This window comes from Apium graveolens, chromosome 1 (genome assembly GCF_009905375.1).
Source record: "Apium graveolens cultivar Ventura chromosome 1, ASM990537v1, whole genome shotgun sequence".
NCBI classification, from domain to species: Eukaryota; Viridiplantae; Streptophyta; class Magnoliopsida; order Apiales; family Apiaceae; genus Apium; species Apium graveolens.
The window spans coordinates 195,663,071-195,684,968 of record NC_133647.1 but is presented as its reverse complement, the minus strand read 5'-3'; the positions used below and the strand labels follow the sequence as shown (position 1 = coordinate 195,684,968).

At 34.9% G+C, this 21,898-nt stretch overlaps 2 protein-coding genes across 2 annotated transcripts; one reads left to right on the top strand and one right to left on the bottom strand.

Moving 5' to 3' along the window:
• The first annotated feature begins 7,038 nt into the window (after positions 1-7,038).
• LOC141676071 (coumaroyl-CoA:anthocyanidin 3-O-glucoside-6''-O-coumaroyltransferase 1-like) lies at positions 7,039-8,788 on the top strand. Its single transcript, XM_074482087.1, has one exon. It carries the CDS (start codon positions 7,093-7,095, stop codon positions 8,473-8,475), a length of 1,383 nt encoding a protein of 460 aa, XP_074338188.1. The 5' UTR covers positions 7,039-7,092; the 3' UTR covers positions 8,476-8,788.
• An 8,597-nt stretch (positions 8,789-17,385) lies between these two features.
• Positions 17,386-20,270, bottom strand: LOC141676055 (uncharacterized). The gene has a single exon (XM_074482086.1). It carries the CDS (start codon positions 19,438-19,440, stop codon positions 17,677-17,679), a length of 1,764 nt encoding a protein of 587 aa, XP_074338187.1. The 5' UTR covers positions 19,441-20,270; the 3' UTR covers positions 17,386-17,676.
• Between the last annotated feature and the right edge of the window lie 1,628 nt (positions 20,271-21,898).

The following is a 21,898-nucleotide window of genomic DNA, read 5'->3' as shown; positions in this document are numbered from 1 at the left end:
ATAGAGGAAAACCCTAACATGATCTTGACTCTTCAACACTCCCTTTCAATCGTACGATATTTTTCGCTACGATTGACGACAAAAATACAACCAACACTTATATCACTACCAACAACAAATATATCAACACAATCAATTCCTCGAAGGGTCAATGTGCCTAGAGTACTAAATAAATTAAACAATCCCTCATAGGGTCAATATGCCTAGAACACCAGATAAAATAAAACATAAGGCGGAAAAGTGTACTGATGTGCCTAGAGGTACCTCCATCATCAACACACGAAAAGAAAGGAAGATGAGAGGTAAAAAAAAGAAAAAAAAACAATATTATCAAGGAGCCAATATCATCAAAGAGAGAACGAGAGTGTGTATTAGAGTCTCAATCAAAATCAGCAGAATAATTGTATGAAAGTCCCCATCTAAAACCAACCCGATATAACTCATCATCAACCTATCACGGATCGAACCACAGCTCTTAATATCATAAATAGCAACCAGTCACTCTAAAATCTTAAGGTGACTATTTTATAAGCCTAGAAACGGGGCGTGTAGGCTATTTGTAACGCCCCCAAATTCCTGGGTCGTCACGCAATCCTTTAATCATGTGTAACCTGCATTAACTCAATAATCCAATAATTCCATATCACAGACCCTCAATCTCACACACTCACAAGTTATAACCTTAGAAATGACGTACAACAAGTATCATCTGTTATTGAAACTCAAATGTACTTTACAGGATATCAAACAATTATTCATAACCTCTACATGAAGTTACAATAATTACGACTGATATCTTATACCTATCTGATACTCTGGCCTGCTAGAGACAAAGCTGCCAGGGATTCTCCCCACGACTGCAAGCGACTAAGTCCCACACCGGCATACTGGTTATCTGTTGTGTTGTGACATTTAAAAGAAAGCAAGAGTGAGCAATAATGCCTGGCCATAATAATGTACAGTGTGAAATGACTGTATGATAAACTCAAGTATAATACCATATATGTTAAATATGTTTTATTCAAAATAGTTTTCCTTGGTGATATACACCTTCTTTCGAAAACAATTCTTTAGTGGATTTATAATCCCGCGAATACCTTAATGGTAAACCCAGCACCTAGGCTTGGGTTACGGTATTGCATCTCAATTCCAATTGGAAAAATAGGACATTCACTGGAGCCACCACATACGATGATCAGTCGTAATACGGAAAATAGTAACCTTTTCTACTAGTAGAAGGACGACACCTTTGTATCTCGGTTATCACCCTTGCCGCATTCGGGCTACGTGTCCTATTTCGGGTATACACATACTTCACAAGTTCCTGAGTACACAGAGTACCTTCGCCTGCGGTACCTTTGGTAGTCTCCCTAGTACACATAGTACTAGAGTCTACCCCCTCCCTTGTCCTTTTAAGAAATCCTATAATATCTCAAGAACTCGAATCACATCGAAGTTCTCCAAGCGTTTTGCTTGGTGATAGGTACAACTCATCTCATATGTATATATATATATATATGTACTTCAGAGAATTTTCGGAGGAAGTACTAAGATAATGTGAGTTGACCGTTGTCAACAAATAGATAAATGAGGGGGAGTTTCTTTTAAAACTATATTCAAAATATTTAAAATACGTCGAGATATTATTCTTTGACGATCTGAAAATATTAATATGAATTTCTGAAACTCAGAAAATATCTTAAATTAGGTTTTATGATTTTTAAATGATATTAAATCATTTAATATATATTGAATAATTAAATGATAATTATTAAATAATTAAACCTCGCATAGTTCTTCTTTAAAAGAATATTTGAAATAATAATCCTCAACTAATTTAAGTTTAAGTAATTATATTAATCTTTAATATATATAAAATAATTGGTTTTAAAATAAAATAAACGTTGGAGAATACTTCTCCCTTTTTAAATGAATATTTGAAATAATATTCATTGCTCGGGTAATTAAATAGAGTTGAGGGAATACGATCTTTAGAAACCATTTTTAAATAAAATTCGAGGTAGTTTAATATTTCGCAAGAGGACATCGAGTCCCTTGAAATAAAATAAATACGGACTTTTGATCGTCCAAAACATCACCAAGATGATTCCCGGATTTTTACTATAATATACATACCGACCGACTCTCGGTCTACAGTATACATGTCACGCTACTTTCTAGCGTTAACATTTCTGAAATATAACAACTCTGGAATACTTCCGGGTTTTTATAAACTTACACCGACCAATCTTCGGTCTAAATATATCGTTTCAAATCCGGTACTTTTATTATACCAAAATCATCATATCTTATGATTCAATATATAATAATTTGTAAATCACCGTAAAACATTTATCATGCATATATCGCAGTGTTTAAAAGCAATCACAACACAACAGTTCTAAAAAGGTAGGGTTTGAAAACTTGCGTGGAGTCCAAGATACGTTTTCTGACTTGCTCTCGTTCCGGATTTTCTAATCAACAAATATCATAATCTTAATCAGTATTCCTAATCTCATCACCGATTTATATTTCTAATCAGTTCAATACTTCATAATTTTCAATATTCGACCGACTCAAAATAAGTATCGATCCTTGGTCGAAACGGACGGTCAAAATGGTTTTCTAGAGTTGACTTTACCGAATGTTTCCATTACGCGACTCGTACTCTAACATTTTTAATAAATCGTAAAATTAATATTTTAATACGAAACCACCTCGAGGAGCTTCTTGAGTGCTTATAATATTTATCATAAAAGTTTCATTTTGATAAAATGAATTTAATTAGATGAAAAATATTTCAAAAGTTCGGTAAACTACGGATTTTTACTATTCAAACCGCTTTCACTAAAACATTGATATCTTTCAAACCGTTAACTCAATTGACGCACCGTTTTCGCGTGCGCGATCTAGACAAAATTTAGACGCGACCTCGGCTCCGACATTTTCATAAAATTGAAAAATCAACATTTTTACTTGAAATTTTTATGGAAGTTAATAAACTCTATTTCTTACTCTCTGTAAAAATTTCATGATTTTTAAATATTTTTAAGTCGGTCATTTCTATTTACAAAATTCGTAATTTGTAGCAGTTTTTGTCGTGTAAATCACTTTTACTAAAACGGTCATAACTTTTGATCCGTAAATTGAAATCAAGCGATTCAAGCACCTAAACGATCCTCATAACATTTTCTATCATAATAAAGTCTCACTTTTCAAGAAACTACAGTTTATACATTCGGGAACTTCTGCAGGAACTTAAGTTGAGTTTTGTTCATTTTAACGAGGTTACGATTACGATCCGAGTTTCGTTTACGTCTTAAATTATTATACCACCATCAACAATCATCAAATCATCATCTCAACACTAACTGCTCTCAAGAACATCATGTTCTTGAGGCAACAATCATCAACCTAAAAACTAATTAACTAAACATCAAGATAATATCAAATCAATCATCAAAACCATACTTATATCCAAGATCCTTACTTTTCTTCAAACTTAAAACTTAAACAAAGTTTGGATGAAGGTTTATACCTTTATTGGTAGCTTGGGAGGTCCTCTTCTTTATGGTTGAACCTTGGGAGAGATTGGTTATACTTAAGGATCCTAAATCATGACATGAAAATCAAGAAAATAAAAAGAGATTTTCGGAGTTACTATTCACCACCAATTTTGAGAAAGGATTTGACTATGACATACTAATCCAATGGCCATGAAATTTTGAACGTACCTTTTACATTATATGATGAAGCTTTGTGTAAAATTTGGTGATTTTTGAATGAGTAGAACATGATATATGAATTTTTCTTTCCATGGTGTTCGTGAAAATCTGCATTGGGTTTTTGGAGAGAGAGAGAGAGTTTGTTGCTTCTTGATTGCTTCTCTTGAAAAATTGTGTTGTATAATTGTATATATTTTAGTATATAACCTAGGACTAGAAAATATTGGCATATCTTAGGGCATATCTTGCTAGCTTCCTAGGTTTACAAGCTAACTATCTAGTTTTAGGTTTTAGCTTTACTATTCCTAGCTTTAGGTCATCATGCTTCCTAGTTTAGGTTACTATTTGGTAACCTAGCCATGGTTAGTTTCTTACCATGGTTATTTAGTTTGGTTCGATACGTTTATTTATTCGTTTACGCGTTTGCTTGGTCGCTTATTTGTTTACTTAATAATTCCTCGTAAACGGTTCGCGGTGTAAATCCTTTCGTATACATTCTTTATGTTTTGAAGTATCGTTCTTGGATATAAATCCGTAGGATTTTAAATTTGTAATTATATTATGATTCCCGTAATTCTTGATGGTTCGTAGATACAATCATTTTTCAAAGTTCGTTTTTTCGAAAACTAATAGTGTTTACATACACTCTTTGGTATGTATAATCACAATATCAACTCGGAATCTTAAATTAAAAACTCGTATATGGTGTGGTCGCAAATTTTTTTATTAAACCGCAACATTACTATTCATAAAGGTCTTTTACCGATGTCAAAAAATTGGGTTCTTACACTATTCCAGTAAGAAACCCAGGCTTTGAAGCCTTTCCTGAAGCATAGAACACGAGTTCTTATTGGGGTTAAGCCATCATACATTCAAGGTCATAAACAGCGGTTTTTAGCCGCCAGCACGTATAACACTCAAGCGAGTCAACTCCCTCTTCCAACGATCGAGCTGGTAGCCTAAGGTCCAGATAGGATCTTATACTTTTTAACAATTGCAACAAGGGGCTACAGCTTATAAATTATATTTATAATCAGCATTTGAACTTAACCGAGTAATTGATGCATCGAATAGTCAAAAGATTAACCAAAATAATAATTGAGATATCAAATACATTTTAATAATGCTAATAAAATTTAATAAATATCAGCTTAACGGTTTTTTTATTAAAAAATCTATTTTTATTATAATTTATATTGTTAGTTGAACATTTGAATTTAAGTATGTAAAAGTCTTTTAATCGAGTTACTCATCACTACGTATAAATATAATTATGTAAGTATCATATGCTATGTATAATTAGCTTAAAGGAATTAATTTGATTTGATCGTTAAATATAAAATAGTGAATGAGAAGTTGTACAGTTAAGTGAAGAAATTGAAGTTCAATCACATAAGTTAATATGATTTAGTCATCAGAATTTCATTACACGTATTAAGATTTAAAACAAATAAATATATTATAAAAAAATAATTTAGTTTAAATTTGTTACCAAATATATTAATAATATAATAATACTCGTAAATATATGAAAAATTATCAAATTAGTATGTAAAATTAATTTTACTAGTTAATTGTAAGACACGTAACTAGCAAAAACATATAAATTTAAAAAATAGAAAAAATATAATCGAGCTCGAGCTCGAGTTGGAGCTGAGCCGAGTTCGAGTTTATCGGATCGAGGTCCAGTTGAGCTAAAAAAAACTCGACTCGGCTCGAGTTTTTAATCGAGTTCAAAAATATGATCAAGCTCCAGCTCATTAACAAATTCGATTAAAGTCGAGCCCACTTTATAAGTCGAGTTCGAGTCGACTCAGCTCGAATTAAAACATAGGCATGTGTCTATTCCCCAATTTGAAAATGTTTTGCATTGATTTCGTTTGATTTGGTTTCATTTACTCATTGAGAAGTATTAATTAATTTGTTCCCGAGAAAGTTCCTCGACTATTTTTTCCTTCAAACTTATTGCAGGCTATATATCCAAGACACGTTTATCATGAAGTCTTATGTAAGTCTTTTTAAAATATGTCTAATGGTACATAATAAACACTATTTTTCATGAATTTGATCATTTTAATTAGTGAAAATTGTGTCAAATTTATGAATTTCCACCCCGAAGTCCAAGCTCTGCTAGCCTTTCTTTAGCGAAATTTTTGATTACTAATGAAATACCACGTCTATGATGGTTATTCTGACAATTTTTTTTACTATTTTGATTTTTCAAGGACTATTAAGCAAGTGAGGATCATAAAAAATTTCTTATATTTTTATGGATCGAAGTTATGTTTGTACATCGTAATTTTATTAATGATCCGTATGTTGTGCATTTATTTGCTTTTTCACCTCATTAATAATGTTACTTGTATGTATAAGTCGAGCTACCGATATTATTATTTCTTTATACGATTTTATTATGCGCTATAACCAAGACTAAGATATCATATTTCTTGACAGTTGTTGATGGTTAGAATGTTGATTATTCTATTTTTAACTTAGTACTTAAATGCTTAAGTTTGGAAGAAATACGAGCTGTAAATGTCTTTGGTAAAAAAATAAAAATAAAAGAAAAATAAAGTGATATACTTGATTTGGTTGGCCTCACTAATACTCGAGTAATTAAGTCTTAGGAGACTTAGTGCCTAGTAATCTAAAGCCTTTATTAGTTTGAGATTACTGACCCGACACTCGGTACATGAATATTAGTGCATAAATATCTAGTGATCTCGACCATTACATAATTAAATAAATCACTTAATATATATGCGTGTATTATATGGTTGGAAAAGTCTGATAATAATCGTTACTTACTTACACTGAGGAGTGTCTCAATCTTAAACCAAGCTTGCAAGTCTTTAGAGGAGTGTCTCAATCCTAGATGGAGTTTGTCAAATTTTATGGTGATCGTAACTCACTCACCATGAGGAGTCTCCTGACCTTAGGCCGAGTATATAAAAGAAATCATTTATGTATATATTAGTCTTAAATAAAAAAATCAATTGGTAACCCAAAATAATAGTTAGTGTTAAGTAACGAAGTTTTAGAATTAATAGTCCGAAAAGTCAGGCTATTACAGTTCTGAAAAAGAAATGCTATTTCTATTTTTCTCACAAAAATATCTTTTAACACTTTTTTAAAGAATAAAGTAATATCTAACCAACCTCTTGTAAATTTAAGTTTTCAGCCACCAAATTACTATACGAAATTAAATTCAAAGCACTAAACTACAATTTTACATTTAAAGAATAAGCTAAAATTTGTCATTCCTACCAAAAAGATTCTTCAATACCTCAACCATTTGACCATAGCAACTTTTAAGCCTACTCAAGTAATCATATATATCATACTAACATCTCTCTCTCCGATTTCAATGGCTTCAAGCATCAAAATAAACATTGTTGATGAATGCCATATCTCTCCACCACCAAACACACCTCCAATATCTTTGCCTCTAACATTTCTTGACATCCCATGGCTTCTGTTTTCACCAAACCAATCCATTTTTTTCTACAACTTCTCAAACTATACTTCTCTTACCAAAAATATCATTCCCTTTCTTAAACACTCTTTGGCCTCAACTCTCCAACATTTTGCACCGTTTTCTGGTAACATTTCGACCCCGTTACGCCCCGTAAAGCCGCAAATTGTGTACAGCCACGGGGACTATGTGTCGATGAGTGTTGCAGAGAGTGATGGAGATGCATTTAGGCAGCTGTCTAGTAATTGTCAGAAAGATGTCTCGAAGTTGTTGTCACTAGTCCCGGACTTGGAATCACCCGTGTCGAAAAATAGGACAGTTGTGCCGTCATTGGCAGTCCAAATCACGGTTTTTCGTGACACGGGCATGTCGATCGGGCTCTCATTTCAGCATGTAGTTGCTGATGAAAGAACATTTAACATCTTCATGAAGACATGGGCATCAACTTGCAAGTCACTGCAAGAAAAAAAGTTTGCAGTACCTGTTATTAGTTCTCCACCGTGTTTCGATAGAAATGTAATGATTGATCCTAACGGGGAACTCGAAACAACTCTTTTAAATCAATGGTGGAACAGAACAATCTCGCAAAAGGGTCAAATGTACGATAGTTCTGACATGGTTCAGTCCACGTTCATGTTGAGCATCGATGATTTGCAAAGAATTAAAACGATGATCATCGCGCAATGCAAGGAAATGAATCAACCACAGCCAATACTTCTTTCAGCATATGTATTAGCGTGCTCATTAGTATGGATTTGTTTAATGAAATGTCAAGGCAACACAAGTGCAAATGTTAGCGAAAAACCAGCTTATTTCGGGTTCATTGCAGGTGGCATTACTCGTCTCGATTTCACAGTTCCAGGTACCTATTTTGGAAACTGTGTAGCATTTGGCAGAACAGGAGCAATGGAGAGTGACTTGCTAAGTGAAAATGGACTTGTTGTGGCAGCAAAAGCGATCGGAAAAAAGATTAAAGACTTGGATCAAGAAGTTCTGAGAGATGCAAAGAGGTGGATTTCTGAATGGGAAGAGATGTCAGAATCAAATGTCAATGTGATTGTTGTAGGTTCACCGAAAGTGGATCTATACGACATGGATTTCGGATGGGGAAGGCCTGAAAAGATCGAAAAAATCTCAGTTGATCGAGGAACTGCTATATGTTTGACAGAGAGTAGGGACTTGAAAGGTGGAATGGAAGTTGGAATTGCTCTGTCCAAGGCTAATATGAGTAAATTCAGTTCTCTGTTTGAGGTTTTAAAGGTTCAGTTGCATTAAGCACTTGTGTGTTAGCATGCTTGATTGTTTCCAGATTCATGTCAAGGTATTCGAGAATGGCTCTAAAGCATGGTGTGTAATAAGACTAATCCAGTGATATCGGATTAATCAGTAAATAAAAAGATCGATCAGGGGATCATCTGTTAGAATATGCCATGATCAGTTTATCATGTTCGTTCTTTACGTTTATTATAATCTTTCTTAATTCCGTTATAATATTATCATTTACACGTTTCGGTCCTACGATACATGTATCTGAACCTTAAGTTCTTGAAACCAGTTGTAATGACGTATAAAATTCATTCAAATTATCTGATTTTTCCGGTCTTTAAAACCGACACAGTCACTGCAGCCGGCATGGTTCCGATTTATATGATACAGTTCTGTTTTATTACATTTTTTCTGAATCAAATGATAGGAACAGCAATGCTCCTCACCACAAGGAAGGACTACATATGGGGGAGTGAGAACTGAGATAGTTGAGTAAGACGGGGATTTTTGTTTTCAAGGTATTGGAAAAATATCAAAGTGGGAATATATTAATAGGTCAGGGTCCGGCCTACAATCACGAAAAGTTATAGTGGACAGATCATTAGCCCCAACTGCATGTTTGAATCAGGTTCCATAACAAAAATTAGAGCTGACAATTCGTTCGTTTCGTGTACTTTCGTGTTTCATATCATGAATGCCTAACTCAAACTCGAACCGTTAAACAATCATTTCATTTCGTTACGTTTCATGTTCATGTACTTTAATTTCGTGTACATTTTGTGTCGTGTTTCGTGTAATTTAAAATTAATAATAAAAATAATTTATATTTAAATATTTTGTTTTTACTTAGTAGAGTTTAAAATCAATAAGTCATACAAACTGAAATGTAGTTAAGTCTTGTAAAATTTGAATTTAAATCTATTTTATATCTATTTTTTGTAAAAATTATATGTAAAATATTATTGTAAGATATATATTCATATCATATAAATAAATAAATATATTTATTTATTTATTTCGTATACTTTCGTTTCGTGTCGTGTACCTAAGGATAAACCCCAAACCGACAATAAATTCATCCGTGTACTTTTGTGTTCGTGTACCAAAAATGTCAACTCAAACCCGTAATTTTCATGTTGTGCTACGGTGTCGTATATGAAATTGTCGGCTCTAACAGAAATACACAATTATTGCACTTAAATTATAGATCTTGCACGTGCATAATTATGCATATTAAACAAATCATACTCCATCAAAGTTCAAAATTCTCCACTTTGATTAGCTAGAAAGAATTGCCTTACTTTATCTTTCACAAGAAGGTAATCAACCACTACATGCACAACAACCCCTCTACCTTTCCTCTAGGAGGAAAACATGAATATACAATTTGGTCTTTACATTAAACAGTATAATGTCAGAGTTCCCAAATATTGGCTATATGCAATTAATAATAGACACCCTTCATTCACATAAATTAAATCAATAAAATCATTTAAATTGTCAAGTAATCGATGTTACGTTATTTGAAACTAAATTTTGGTGCCCAGTTTAGTAACTCTATTAAAATTTAATAAAATATAATTTGAAAATTATATTTTCCTAATAAAAAAAAAAGAATAACAATCCTCATTATCATAGAGGACCACAAGAGGGTAGGTGGAGTATGATGAAGAATTTTTTGTATTTTAAAGTGAAGGATCAGAAAAGATGGAATATTAGTTAAAGATCCTGCATATCAGTATGATAAATTACAGATACCTAGATATACAATGTTGTATATCCGAATCTTTTATTAGAGTTGAAGGTGTTTTTTAATACATGAAAGGCCATAAAATAAAAATATGTTGGTCAAGGATACGTCACAATTCACAGGATGACGTATCAGCCCACCACACACACAAAACAACCTCACCTACTTCTGTTTGGCAAAGATTAAAAACCTCATCTGCCATTCTACATGTGATACAAAATGATCAAACCTCATCTACCCTTCCACAACTGTATTCATTGCCATGTATTTACCTTATTTACCATTACGGGATGTCGAGAATACAATTATCATTCAACTTTATCTTATTTACCTTTACGGGATGTCGAGAATAGAATTATCATGCAACTTAACTTTAGGGTTGCCAATATAACTTAGTCTTGTTACGTTCACGCATGTCTTGCACAAAAATATGTGATATTTTACAAATAAAAATTGAATAATCAAATAAAACTATAAATGACTCGTGGCTATTTTGGAAATATAAAATCTATTTGTTCATAATATAAAAAAAATCATATTTAATCATGGTTATTATAATCGTTTAGTACTTAAAATATATAAGGTATAATGGATATAAAATGCATCCATAAAATATGTATAGGTAGATGAAATTATTATTTAATTGATTGGAAAAAGTTGAGTATTGAAATTATTAAGTATGTTATTCCATAATTCTATTATCATTTGAAATAGAAAATGTTAGGCCCTTAATCAACTGTAGAGGGGTGAATACAGTTCATACAATCAATTCGACAAAGTTTCAACAGAATCAACAGTTTTTATATTAACAGATAAAAACTGATTACAAATGTACTCTCTCGAAAGGATTTTGAACAAATATCCTTCATAGCTGCTATGTTATGCGAAAGATATAACAATATCGCAATGCATATAGCATGAACCTAATATGTGCTTTATATAGAGCACAGCTACACAATGTATAAGGAATCTTATTCTATTAACAACAAGAAAACCTATACAATGCTTCTGAGATAAAGTCCTTCACCGCCTTGAGTTCCTGTTTCCTTTTCCTTATCGAAGATCAATTGATGTGACAAATACTGATTGCATCATCCGTTGACACGATCATCCGTTGATATCATTATCCTAAGGTTAAGCCACAACACATGAGGGGAGGACGCGCCCTAGACTTAGGACGCGCCCACATTTAATGAAATGCAAGATATGGACTATGTTTGGGTTTAATCTACAACACAACATAAGTGGACGCGTCCGAGGGGTATGGCCCGCCCTAGTCAAGAGGAATGCATTACGTGGCTTGTTTGGATGAACGGATTTATCCTCGCTCAGGACAAGGCAAATGACTTGTCCACGCTTCGGGCTTGTCCTCACTCAGGACAAGGCAAAAGATTTGTCCTCGCTTCGGGCTTGTCCTCGCTCCGGGCTTGTCCTCGCTCTGGGCTTGTCCTCGTTCCGGGCTTGTCCTCGCACAGGACGACGCAATGAGCTTATCCTCACCTGGGATAAGGAAAACAAGAACAACCTCAGGATAAGGCAATGATGGAAAGAGCAATGGATGATTGTTTGCACTAACGTATTTGTTGCAGGTACTCTTTGAAGAATTCCCTCCTTGAGACGGTCAAGGAGGGGGATGTCCGTGAAAAGCTTGAAGGCCTCCAGGGGTATGCCTGATGATTGAAGGCCTCCTCATGAATTCAACTGGTGTCCTCGTTGGGGATGCGGGGTTAACTCTTGTGTGTGCTCTGGAAACTCTGTTCTTGTATTCAACGGGTGTCCTCGTTGGAGAACTTTGGAGTCATCCTGCACTTTGCACCCAGGAGGTTGGGATCACCTGTCTTGTTATCTGGAGTGTTATCCTCATTCGGGGGACAAGGACGCATCCGGCATTTGGGGTGGACCGTGGCTATACCTGCATCCGTAAACCAAGGGAGATAGCTGTAGCGGAGTGTTATCCTTGCGCACGGAGATGCATTATCCGTGAAGTCCTATGATTACGGACGAGGCTTGGGCCTCATAGTTGGACATTCCTAAAGCGAGCGGAAGATGGATTCTGGTTGGGCTTCTACCGAGCCTAGGAATAAGAAGTCTAAGCCCATTAGATTTCTTGTTCCCCAAGAACTTCGTCAAACTTGATCCCTATATAAAAGGTACGTAGGCACATTGAGAGGAGTTAGAAGTTGAGAGCGGAAAAGGAGCCACCACTTGCCCTAATCAATCTCAGCCACCAATTAACATACAGTCACCACACACCGCTTGATTTTCCGGCGAAAAACCGCCGTCATAGATCTTAATTTCGGCGAGAAACCTCAAATTTTGTTGTTACCAAATTCCTCCATCAACAACATGGTTACTATATGTCTAACATAGCCTTCAGGCTCCATCCTTATATGTAAAATATAAATCTTGAAAGAACAATGATGAACAACATTACTGAAGATCACCTTACAATAGACATTAGAATTCAGAGACAAATTACTAACATGTCTATGTTTTTAAAATTTCAGATCAAGTAATTAAACAAGATGTTAAAGCTGCAACGACGAGAAAAACTACAATCTAAGCACAATGCACAAAATAATTCTAACGACTACAAGCAGCTAGAAGAACAATAGTACTAGTGGCAGTACTCCAAACAACTTATGTTTTTTTATCTGTTCACTACATAGTTCAACTACAAGGATAGTTTTAGCAATGTAATGAAATTCGTATTACTGAAGGGGCGCGGAGTCATGAAAAACCCTCAGATTGCATCATTCATCTAGACAAACACTTATCTCAAACAAAATGCAGATGTTTAAACTGGGCGTCTCCTTTACACAAACTATCATCAAATACAAAGTTCTCTGTTTTGTAGTCTCGACAATGATCTGATTGCCCTGTGTCAGCTTTCATTTTCCATCACTAAAAAGTGACTGACTTAACCATCATCATCAAGCACCCTAAAAGAAATCGAATATGACCTCATATATGGGACATACTCAAGGCCTAGCAACACTAGTCTGTGAAAGAGTTGCCTAAAACATTGCATCATAAGCCAATAACCTTTTATATGCCTTTGTTTCCTGTCTTCACCTAACCATTATCGCCAGCAGTGATTACTGAAGGATGCAGGGTACTCTATGTCTGAAGATGATATGAAGTGCCTGAATCAATCACCCACTAGAATTAAAAATATGAAAACAAGACACAATCAAACTTAATTACCAATGCAAAAAGCATATTCTCACTTGTTACAACTGAGGTCTTTCCCCATTGCATCATCAGACTATTGTTTGTGCACCTCACCGTGATTTTTATCTCATTACATTGTTGGACAGAATTTTTTGATATTACCGGGATTCTGACAATGTTAACAGATAACTTTACTCTTGAAGTTTGAGTTTGATCTCCCCCTAGACTTGTCTCTTCTATGAGCATCTTCTTTCTTGCTTATTCCCCAACCTCGGTCTTGAACTTTCCAATCAATCAATCAATCGTACCCAATAATACTGTCCAGGCTTTATTTTTACTTGACAAGCTCATTTCTCTTCTTCTAGTCTCTTCACTCAAAAGACTACCTTTGACAATCCCCATTGTCAACTTGCCACTCGGAGCATAATTACTCAGCGAAGTAACAAAACTATCATAACTCCAAGGAAGCGATGACAGCAGTAACGAAGCTTGCAATTCATTATCCAAATTCACCTTCGATCCAACTAACTCATTAACCAAGAGTTGAAAATTACTCAAGTACACTCCCATGCTCTCACCATCTCTGTACTTCATCTTTAAAAGCTTTTTCATCATGAAAAAATTGCATTCCGTCCATACAAACTCTCAAGCTCACACCAAATCTCAAACGCATTCGTGTAATTAGCCACAGTTTGGTACACACAATCATCAACAAACTGCCTAATTATAGCCACCGCCTTACGACTCAATATTTTCTATTCTAGATCATCAATACCATTCACTGCATCTTTCGACTTGGTAGTTTCATACAAGTCCCTTACACGTAAAAGATCTTCCATACGGGGTTTCCAAGTCCAATAATTTTCCGAATTCAATATTAACATATTGTTATGCCCAAAAATTGGTATAAACGATATTCAGATTGAGATTGATAAGATAGGCAAAATCGAAGGAGAAACGCCTGAAATCTAGGAAATGATAAGGTTGACTTTCCATAAAGAAGACGGCGTGTCCCATTAATTGAGTAGTTGATTAACGGTTGTGGCTATTATCCTCAAAGGCGCGCCCTCACACATGGTAAGAGGAGGCGCGCCCAATTATTGAAAAGGAGTAGAGGAATTCCTTAATTGAAATCTGTTCTGTGGTGAGCCTTAGGGCGCGCCCTAGGCAATGAAGTCTCCTTGAAAAGATTATTCGGACATGATTGCTTTGGTAGACCTACACTTTGGCTTGGACAGAATTAGAGCAAGCTCTAACGATGAATAATTTAGGGCGCGCCCTATGATGTAGAATGATATAGGATAAGATCAAAGGCTGATGACACAGGGCGACGCCAACATACAGGAATGTAAGGGCGCGCCCTTAACTTCTACTTGGTACAAAATGTAACTTTGACATGCTACTTGGACGAACTCTTTGGAAGATTCAAGAAAGATGGAGATTATTATTACTAACATATTTGATGCAGGTACTCTATTGAAGAACTCCTTCTTGTAGCATATCTACAGGAAAGGCGGTGTCCGTGGTCAGAGACCTCCAGGGGTATGCCTGGACTGAAGGCCTCCTCCTGTAGTCAATGGATGTCCTCATTGGGGATGCGGGGTGAAATCTGGTGTGTGCTTTGGGAGCTCTGTCTCTGTAGTCAACGGGTGTCCTCATTGAGAGACTTCGGAGTATCCTGCACTTTGCACCCAAAAGCTTGGGATCACTTGTCCTGCAATCTGGTAGGGGCTCCTTATCGGGGGACAAGGATGCGTCCAACATTTGGGGTGAACCACGGCTATACATGCGTCCGCGGATTAGGGAAACAGCTGGTAGCGGAGGGTTATCCTTGGTCAGGGAGATTCCTCATCCGTGAAGTCTCGAAGCCGTGGACGAGCCTTGGGCCTTTGTGGTTGTGCCTCATCGGCGGACATTCCTAAAGCTAGTAGAAGAAGGTTTCCAGTGGGTTTCCTACTGGGCCTCGGGATAAGAAATCTAGGTCCATTAGGTTTCTTGTTCCCCAATAACTACGTGGGCTTGATCCCCTATAAATAGGGGTACGTAGGCAAATTGTAAGGGGTCAGAAGCGAGAGCGCAAAGGAGCCACCACTAACCCTAAGCAATCTCAACCCCCAATAATCACCACCACCAAACACTGTTCATCTTTTCCGACGAATACTGTTCATCGGGTCCGCCGTTTACTGTTCATGTTTCCGACGAAGAACCGACATCACAGATCTTGTTTTCGGCTACGAACCTCAAGTTTTGTTACTACCAAATTCCTCCGTCAACACATATTATTGTCATTACTTTCATCATCCATCTCCGATTACAAGAACACCTGATTCAAGAAACCAATATCAGTAAATTAACAATCTTTCTTCAAAAAATCGACAAAATTTAAGTGGGTACACAAGTATAATCCTTTCTACACATCAAGAATCAATCTTTAACCATCAAACAGCTACAATCTTGCTCAATGGTGATAAAATAACAATCTTTTTTCGAAAAATCGACAAACTTTTAAGTGGGTACACCAAGTATAATCTTTTCTAAAGGTCAAGAATCAATCTTTAACCATGAAACAGCTGCACTCTTGCTCAATAATGATAAACTAACAATCTTTCTTCGAAAAATTCGACAAATTTTTAAGTGGGAACACAAGTATAATTTGTTCTGCGCATCAAGATTCAATTTTTAACCATCAAACAGCCAATATTGCTCAATCATGATAGAATAACACAAATATATAAGAAAAGTTTGAAACTTCGCAATTAAAGAGAACAGAGCAGAATACACCTGCTTAGAGTTACTTCAATTACAATACCAAACGTTGGATTTGAACCCTAATAAGTCAAGAATAATGTACTAAAATTTTATATTATTGCTTCTTGCTAGGGTTTTGTGTTAAAAAAGAAGCAGGGACTTTAGATCTTTAGTTTTTGATCATTTGATGTGGGAAATTGTATTGAATATTTCAACTTTTTCTAGAAAAAAAATGTATAGTATATTATTTATGTTATTTTACAGAAGAAAAGAATGCTCCTAATTACGTACATAGTTAAAAATACACGAGTACATTGTATTTACCTTGAAAACACCTTTGCTTAAGCTAATAGTGAGTATGATTTTTGTAATGTATAAAGAAAGGAGGAAGTACTGCCTCGTTTAGTACTACATTGTTTATGTCATTACATGATTACTATATTGTATGTGTTTAAACAAAAGAAATGCAGTAGCAGCATTTGTGTAAAAAAAATAGATTCATATGAAATACTCCTAGCACTTTTGAATAGTGTAGTTGAGGATCATCTTGTAAACTGCAATAGACTTGAAAGAGAAGCCATTAGAAGGTTGTGTTTTTCGGTACTGAGAAGAATTAGCAAACCAATGGTAAGAAGCTTGGACGACGACAAGAATATCTACAACAAAATGCAGAAAATGATCTTGATGCATACCTGCAGACTGCATGCATTAAGAAGAATACATTGGCAACACCTGATCATTCTCTGTCTTCTTTATCTGTTCATCAGATAGCTTAATCGACAGGATATTAGATAGTTATCAAGGGAAAGGGGCTCGCAATGGTGAACCCTTAGGCTGCATTCATAATCCCTACAACTTGTCTCAATCAAAATGCAGGTTTTTAATCATTTTTTTGCCTCTCAAAAGACAACTACAAACAACCAGCCACAGAATCAGAACTTCGGAAAGCCTGGGGATAATACAATTTTTACTGGGGCATCAAAAAATTACGTAATTTTTAAAAATTCAGGGGGGGGGTGGAGGAAAAAAAATCTACTTTTTTACGAAGTTTAGCAAAATTAGAGCCTACGCCTGAGCCTCTGGTTCCATTGTCATTATGCAGTAGCACACGTTACAAGTAGAAGATCGCAGCCAAAAACTACATATTCAAGTATATCTAAATCTCCTTTGGACCATATACCAGCAAAATTCCACTCCTTCGAAATATGCTCTTAAATAATTTGTTTCAGGAAAGAAAATAGAAGAAATAGCAAATATAAGATTGAATACATGTAGTCATGAACATTCTACAAGCGTGATAGATAATTTGTTTTCGTACAATGGAATTATGTACATCAGGAGCCTATAACTTCTCACTGTTACAAGAAAGTACATAAATAAACTCCATTTTACGAAAACAGATGTCTTTAATATCCGAATCCTGGATACTCTAAATGTGATGGATGAACTATCATCTAAAAGTTAATGTCTTTGAACTTAAGAAAACACACCACTCTTCATATATTCAAATTTGACAGTTAAGACACGTGTTGAGAGACTCACTGTTGCAACCGCCAGTCCATTTCGCCTTTGAAATCAAAACTGCTTGCACAATCCAATAACGCATTCTGCTGATGCTCATAGCGACATATATAATTCAACCCAACAAGAAGCTCACAAATAGCCGCCTCTGTTTTTGCCCTATCTGCAAAATACAGTGTCTGGAGCAGAAGAACATTATTTCGTGTAACAATCTGCTGCTGCTGCTCAAAATTACGCTCACTTTGCCACCTTATCATATTATGTGCCATAGGAGCAAGCCACTTGAGTATTTGATCAAGCCTCTCTTTCCAACCATGAGCAATGGGAGCATCAAATATTGCCAGATCTTTGATATAAGACTTGAGACTAATCTTCAAGGACAGTTTTAAGCTAGTTGGTAACATGTAGTATAGATCGTCTTTAGCTTCCTCACCAACCAGGTGCGGATATCGAAGTAGCTTCTCTATGATAATTACCACATTTGCATAATGCAAGGCTAGTGCCGATCCTCCAACCGTGCTTTGGGGAGCATAAGTCTTTAACCTATTCTTAGGACCAGATTTCGAATTGTTTGCCACACTACCCTGCAAAGATCGACTAAAGCAATCTGACTGGTTAAGATTACCTCTCTTCACTCCACTAGCAATGCTACAACAACCCGAAACTTGACTATCTCTATCATCATGTTCAACAGAATCATCATCGTTGTCATCTACCTTTGATGCGGAACTACTCACACTAACGCACTCCAAGAGAAGCCTTCCTGGACCAAAACCACATGCTAAATGATTTTCTGCCCGAAACAGTGACACATCACCACGCTGTGATGCAACCTGAGGTCTTAATTTCAACTCTCTTTTATCGGCCAAACCTTTCTCGATTAAGCCCGAGTGATTATAACTATAAGTCTTACTCATCGCTCTACTAATTGGACCAGAATTCCCAAATGTTACATCAATTTGACCTGATTTCATCCCAAACTCTTCTTTTAGATGAGCAGAGTGGAATTTCGACCCTGAAACGGCACCACTGGCAAACTCTCCCCTCGTAACAGGTCTGCCAAAGACATGACAAATTCGAACATATATTGTGCACACAGTTCTTGCTAACAACTCTACTACTTTATCATAAGTCTGACTCCAAAGTGAAATATCCTTGAGATGTCTCACATCTTGCTTCTGACATACCAATTTTTGCTCAAAAGCCCTTCGACTTTCTTCATATTGGACTCGCTGAAACTTCTTAATTGCCTGCTCCAACTCACCCAAAACCTCCATTTCACCATATAATTTCGCAGTCGAATTCACATACTTCTCCATTTTCTTGGTCATTCCCTCCATATCCTTCACTAAAAACCCCATATCTCTCACTTCAATCACTCCCCTTACAATATCCCCATACACATGCTCAAACCCTTGCAATGCAGGCACAGAACACTTTCTCCCCAATCTCGAAACCACCTCAACCACTCGATTCAATTCATCGAGCTTTTCAGCCAAGGCAAGCTCTAAAAGATAAGCTTCATCATTTGATACCAAGGCCTTTATACCATCAGAACTAAAAATCTCACCTTTAAGCTTAACAATTTCATCATCAACAAGAGACTTATGCAAAATAACAGTTTTCGACATCACATTAGCAACTTCAAAAGAAAGAATTCCAATAGTTTCTTTAAGTTCTTGCTTTTTATTACCTTTTTTTGGAGCTTCAAGTAAAAGGGCTTGCTTCACATTTGCACTAACTTGGCTCCTCATCTTCATTAGCCAAGGCTCAGCCACCATACTGAATTTATAATTGCTACAAAAATTAAAGATCTTTAAAGAAAATTCAAACCCCAATATCTAATTAAACTACTATCTGCAAGAACATCAAAATGGGCCTCCAAAAAAATGAAAAAGATGCAATCTTTAGCAACAAATTCAAACCCCCATATCTAATTACACTACAATCTGCAAGAACATCAAAATGGGCTTCCAAGAAAATGAAAAGGGTACAATCTTTAGCAACAAATTCAAACCCCTTTATCAAATTATGCTACTATCTGCAAGAACATCAAAATGGGCTTCCAAGAAAACGAAAAAGGTACAATCTTTAGCAACAAATTCAAACACCCTTATCAAATTATGCTACTAGCTGCAAGAACGTCAAAATGGGCTTCCAAGAAAAGGAAAAAATCTTTAGCAACAAATTCAAACCCCCGTATCAAATTATACTACTATCTGCTAGAACATCAAGATGGGCATCCAAGAAAATGAAAAAAGTTGCAATCTTTACAATCTTTAGCAACAACTGGACTCGTTAAAGCTCAGCCCAGAAAAAAAAATCAAAAAATCAAGAACCAAGAAAATGAAAAAGTATCAATCTTTAGCAACAACATAGCTGATTATAGCTCAACCCATGTAAGAATCTTGAAAAAACAAGCACTTGGAAGGTAAAAAGGAACAATTTTTAGCAAAACTAGGACTGATTAGAGCTCAGCATGAGAACAAAATTGAAAAAACTTTTATTAGTAGTAAAGAATTTGAAGTGTTTTAGTACAGAAAAACATGGTCAGAACTAGTTGGAGTTGACTGAAAAAGACAAGAAAGAAAATGTGAAACTGGTGAGTGAAGTAAAAGAAGTGTAATTTGAGTCAGAAGGAGTGGATCAAGGAGTAATTTGGCTTATCTGTAAAAAAGAAGTTTCTAATTCCTTTATTTTGTTCTTGGTCTGTTTATACGGATTTGTATTTCTCATAATTGATTATTGTAATTAGGATATATGTATATGGTACCATCGTATAATTGGTCTTTTCTCTCTGTACCATCAATTTATTGGTTTCTATTCTCGGTAATTTTGTATATTTGATTTTTCATTTCGAATATTCCTGTATTAGGTAAAATTTAATATAATTGATTTCGATTTGAAAACAAATTGTATATTTGAATTCTTCGTGAAAAAATACAAAAAATAGATTCTTAATCATGTACAATGGAGAAAATATGAGTGAAATATTAGTTGTCAAGTTTGGTTTGGTTATGAAGTTTAAATATATCTCACTTATTTTAACTCCATTTTACAAGATTTAAATGTCAATTCATGTATTTTTTAAAAGATTTCAAATATACAACTTGTTTTCAGGTTCAAAATTAATTGTATTACATTTTACATAACATTGGGGTATCCATCTGAAGTGAAAAATCAAATATAGATGGTTATCACGAGTAGGAGCCAATAAATTGATGATACCAACGGAAAAAATCAATTATATATAGTGGCACTATAAAAATATCCCTTGTAATTATTTGTCCGCAAATATTTGTTTTAACATTAAGATATATATTGGATATACTCACGAGTCATGTTCAACATATTTTTATAATTTTTTTATCTTTTAAGAAAATATTATACTAGCTAATAAATACTCCTTTCGTCCCTCATATTTGTTTACATTTGGGTTAAGTACGGAGATTAAGAAAAATAATAAAGTAACGGAGAATAGTTAAAAAAATGAGTAAAGTAGTAGTACCGATTAATATTATATGTATAAAATGAGTATAGTCGAGAGAAGTAATGAATGTAGTTACTTTTTATATTATAAAAAATTTACAATTTTTCAAAAATTTTGAAATATAAACAATTGGGAGGTACGTCCTAAAATGGAAAGGGTAAACAAATAATTCACCCTTCCCTTAAAACGTTTCATGTTTGTATTAGACACGTTTGTCAATGCACATTTTTTATTGTTAATATCTTTAATTTCGTATTGGTATTAAATATAAAAATTTAATACTCATAAATACGAATCTAACAAAATCACTCATAACTATATTTGATCTTATAGATTAGACGTAAATTAGTAGTCAATCGTTTACCATTAACAATATAAAAAGTCAAAATAGGAAGAACATATTAGGACGAAGGGAGCAGGATTTTGAAATAAGAGGGCCACATAGTTTGAGAGGCTAATGTTCGTACAACTGAATCATCTTTGTCTTAACACAAAGCTAACGTGCAGCTCTCCCAAACTAATCAATTTTTTATTTAAAAATAGAGTAAATTGCACTTTGCACCCTAGTATTATGTTTCAAAAATAAATTTGTACCAGAATTTTAGAAAATTCAGTTTGCACCCCTATATTTCAATTTTGGGATTCATTATGCACCCATTTCTAGAATTTTGTTGAATTGGATAGGGGAAAACCGGAAATTCAGCAAAAATATTAAGTAAATTAATTTCATATCTTTTAAAATAATGTTA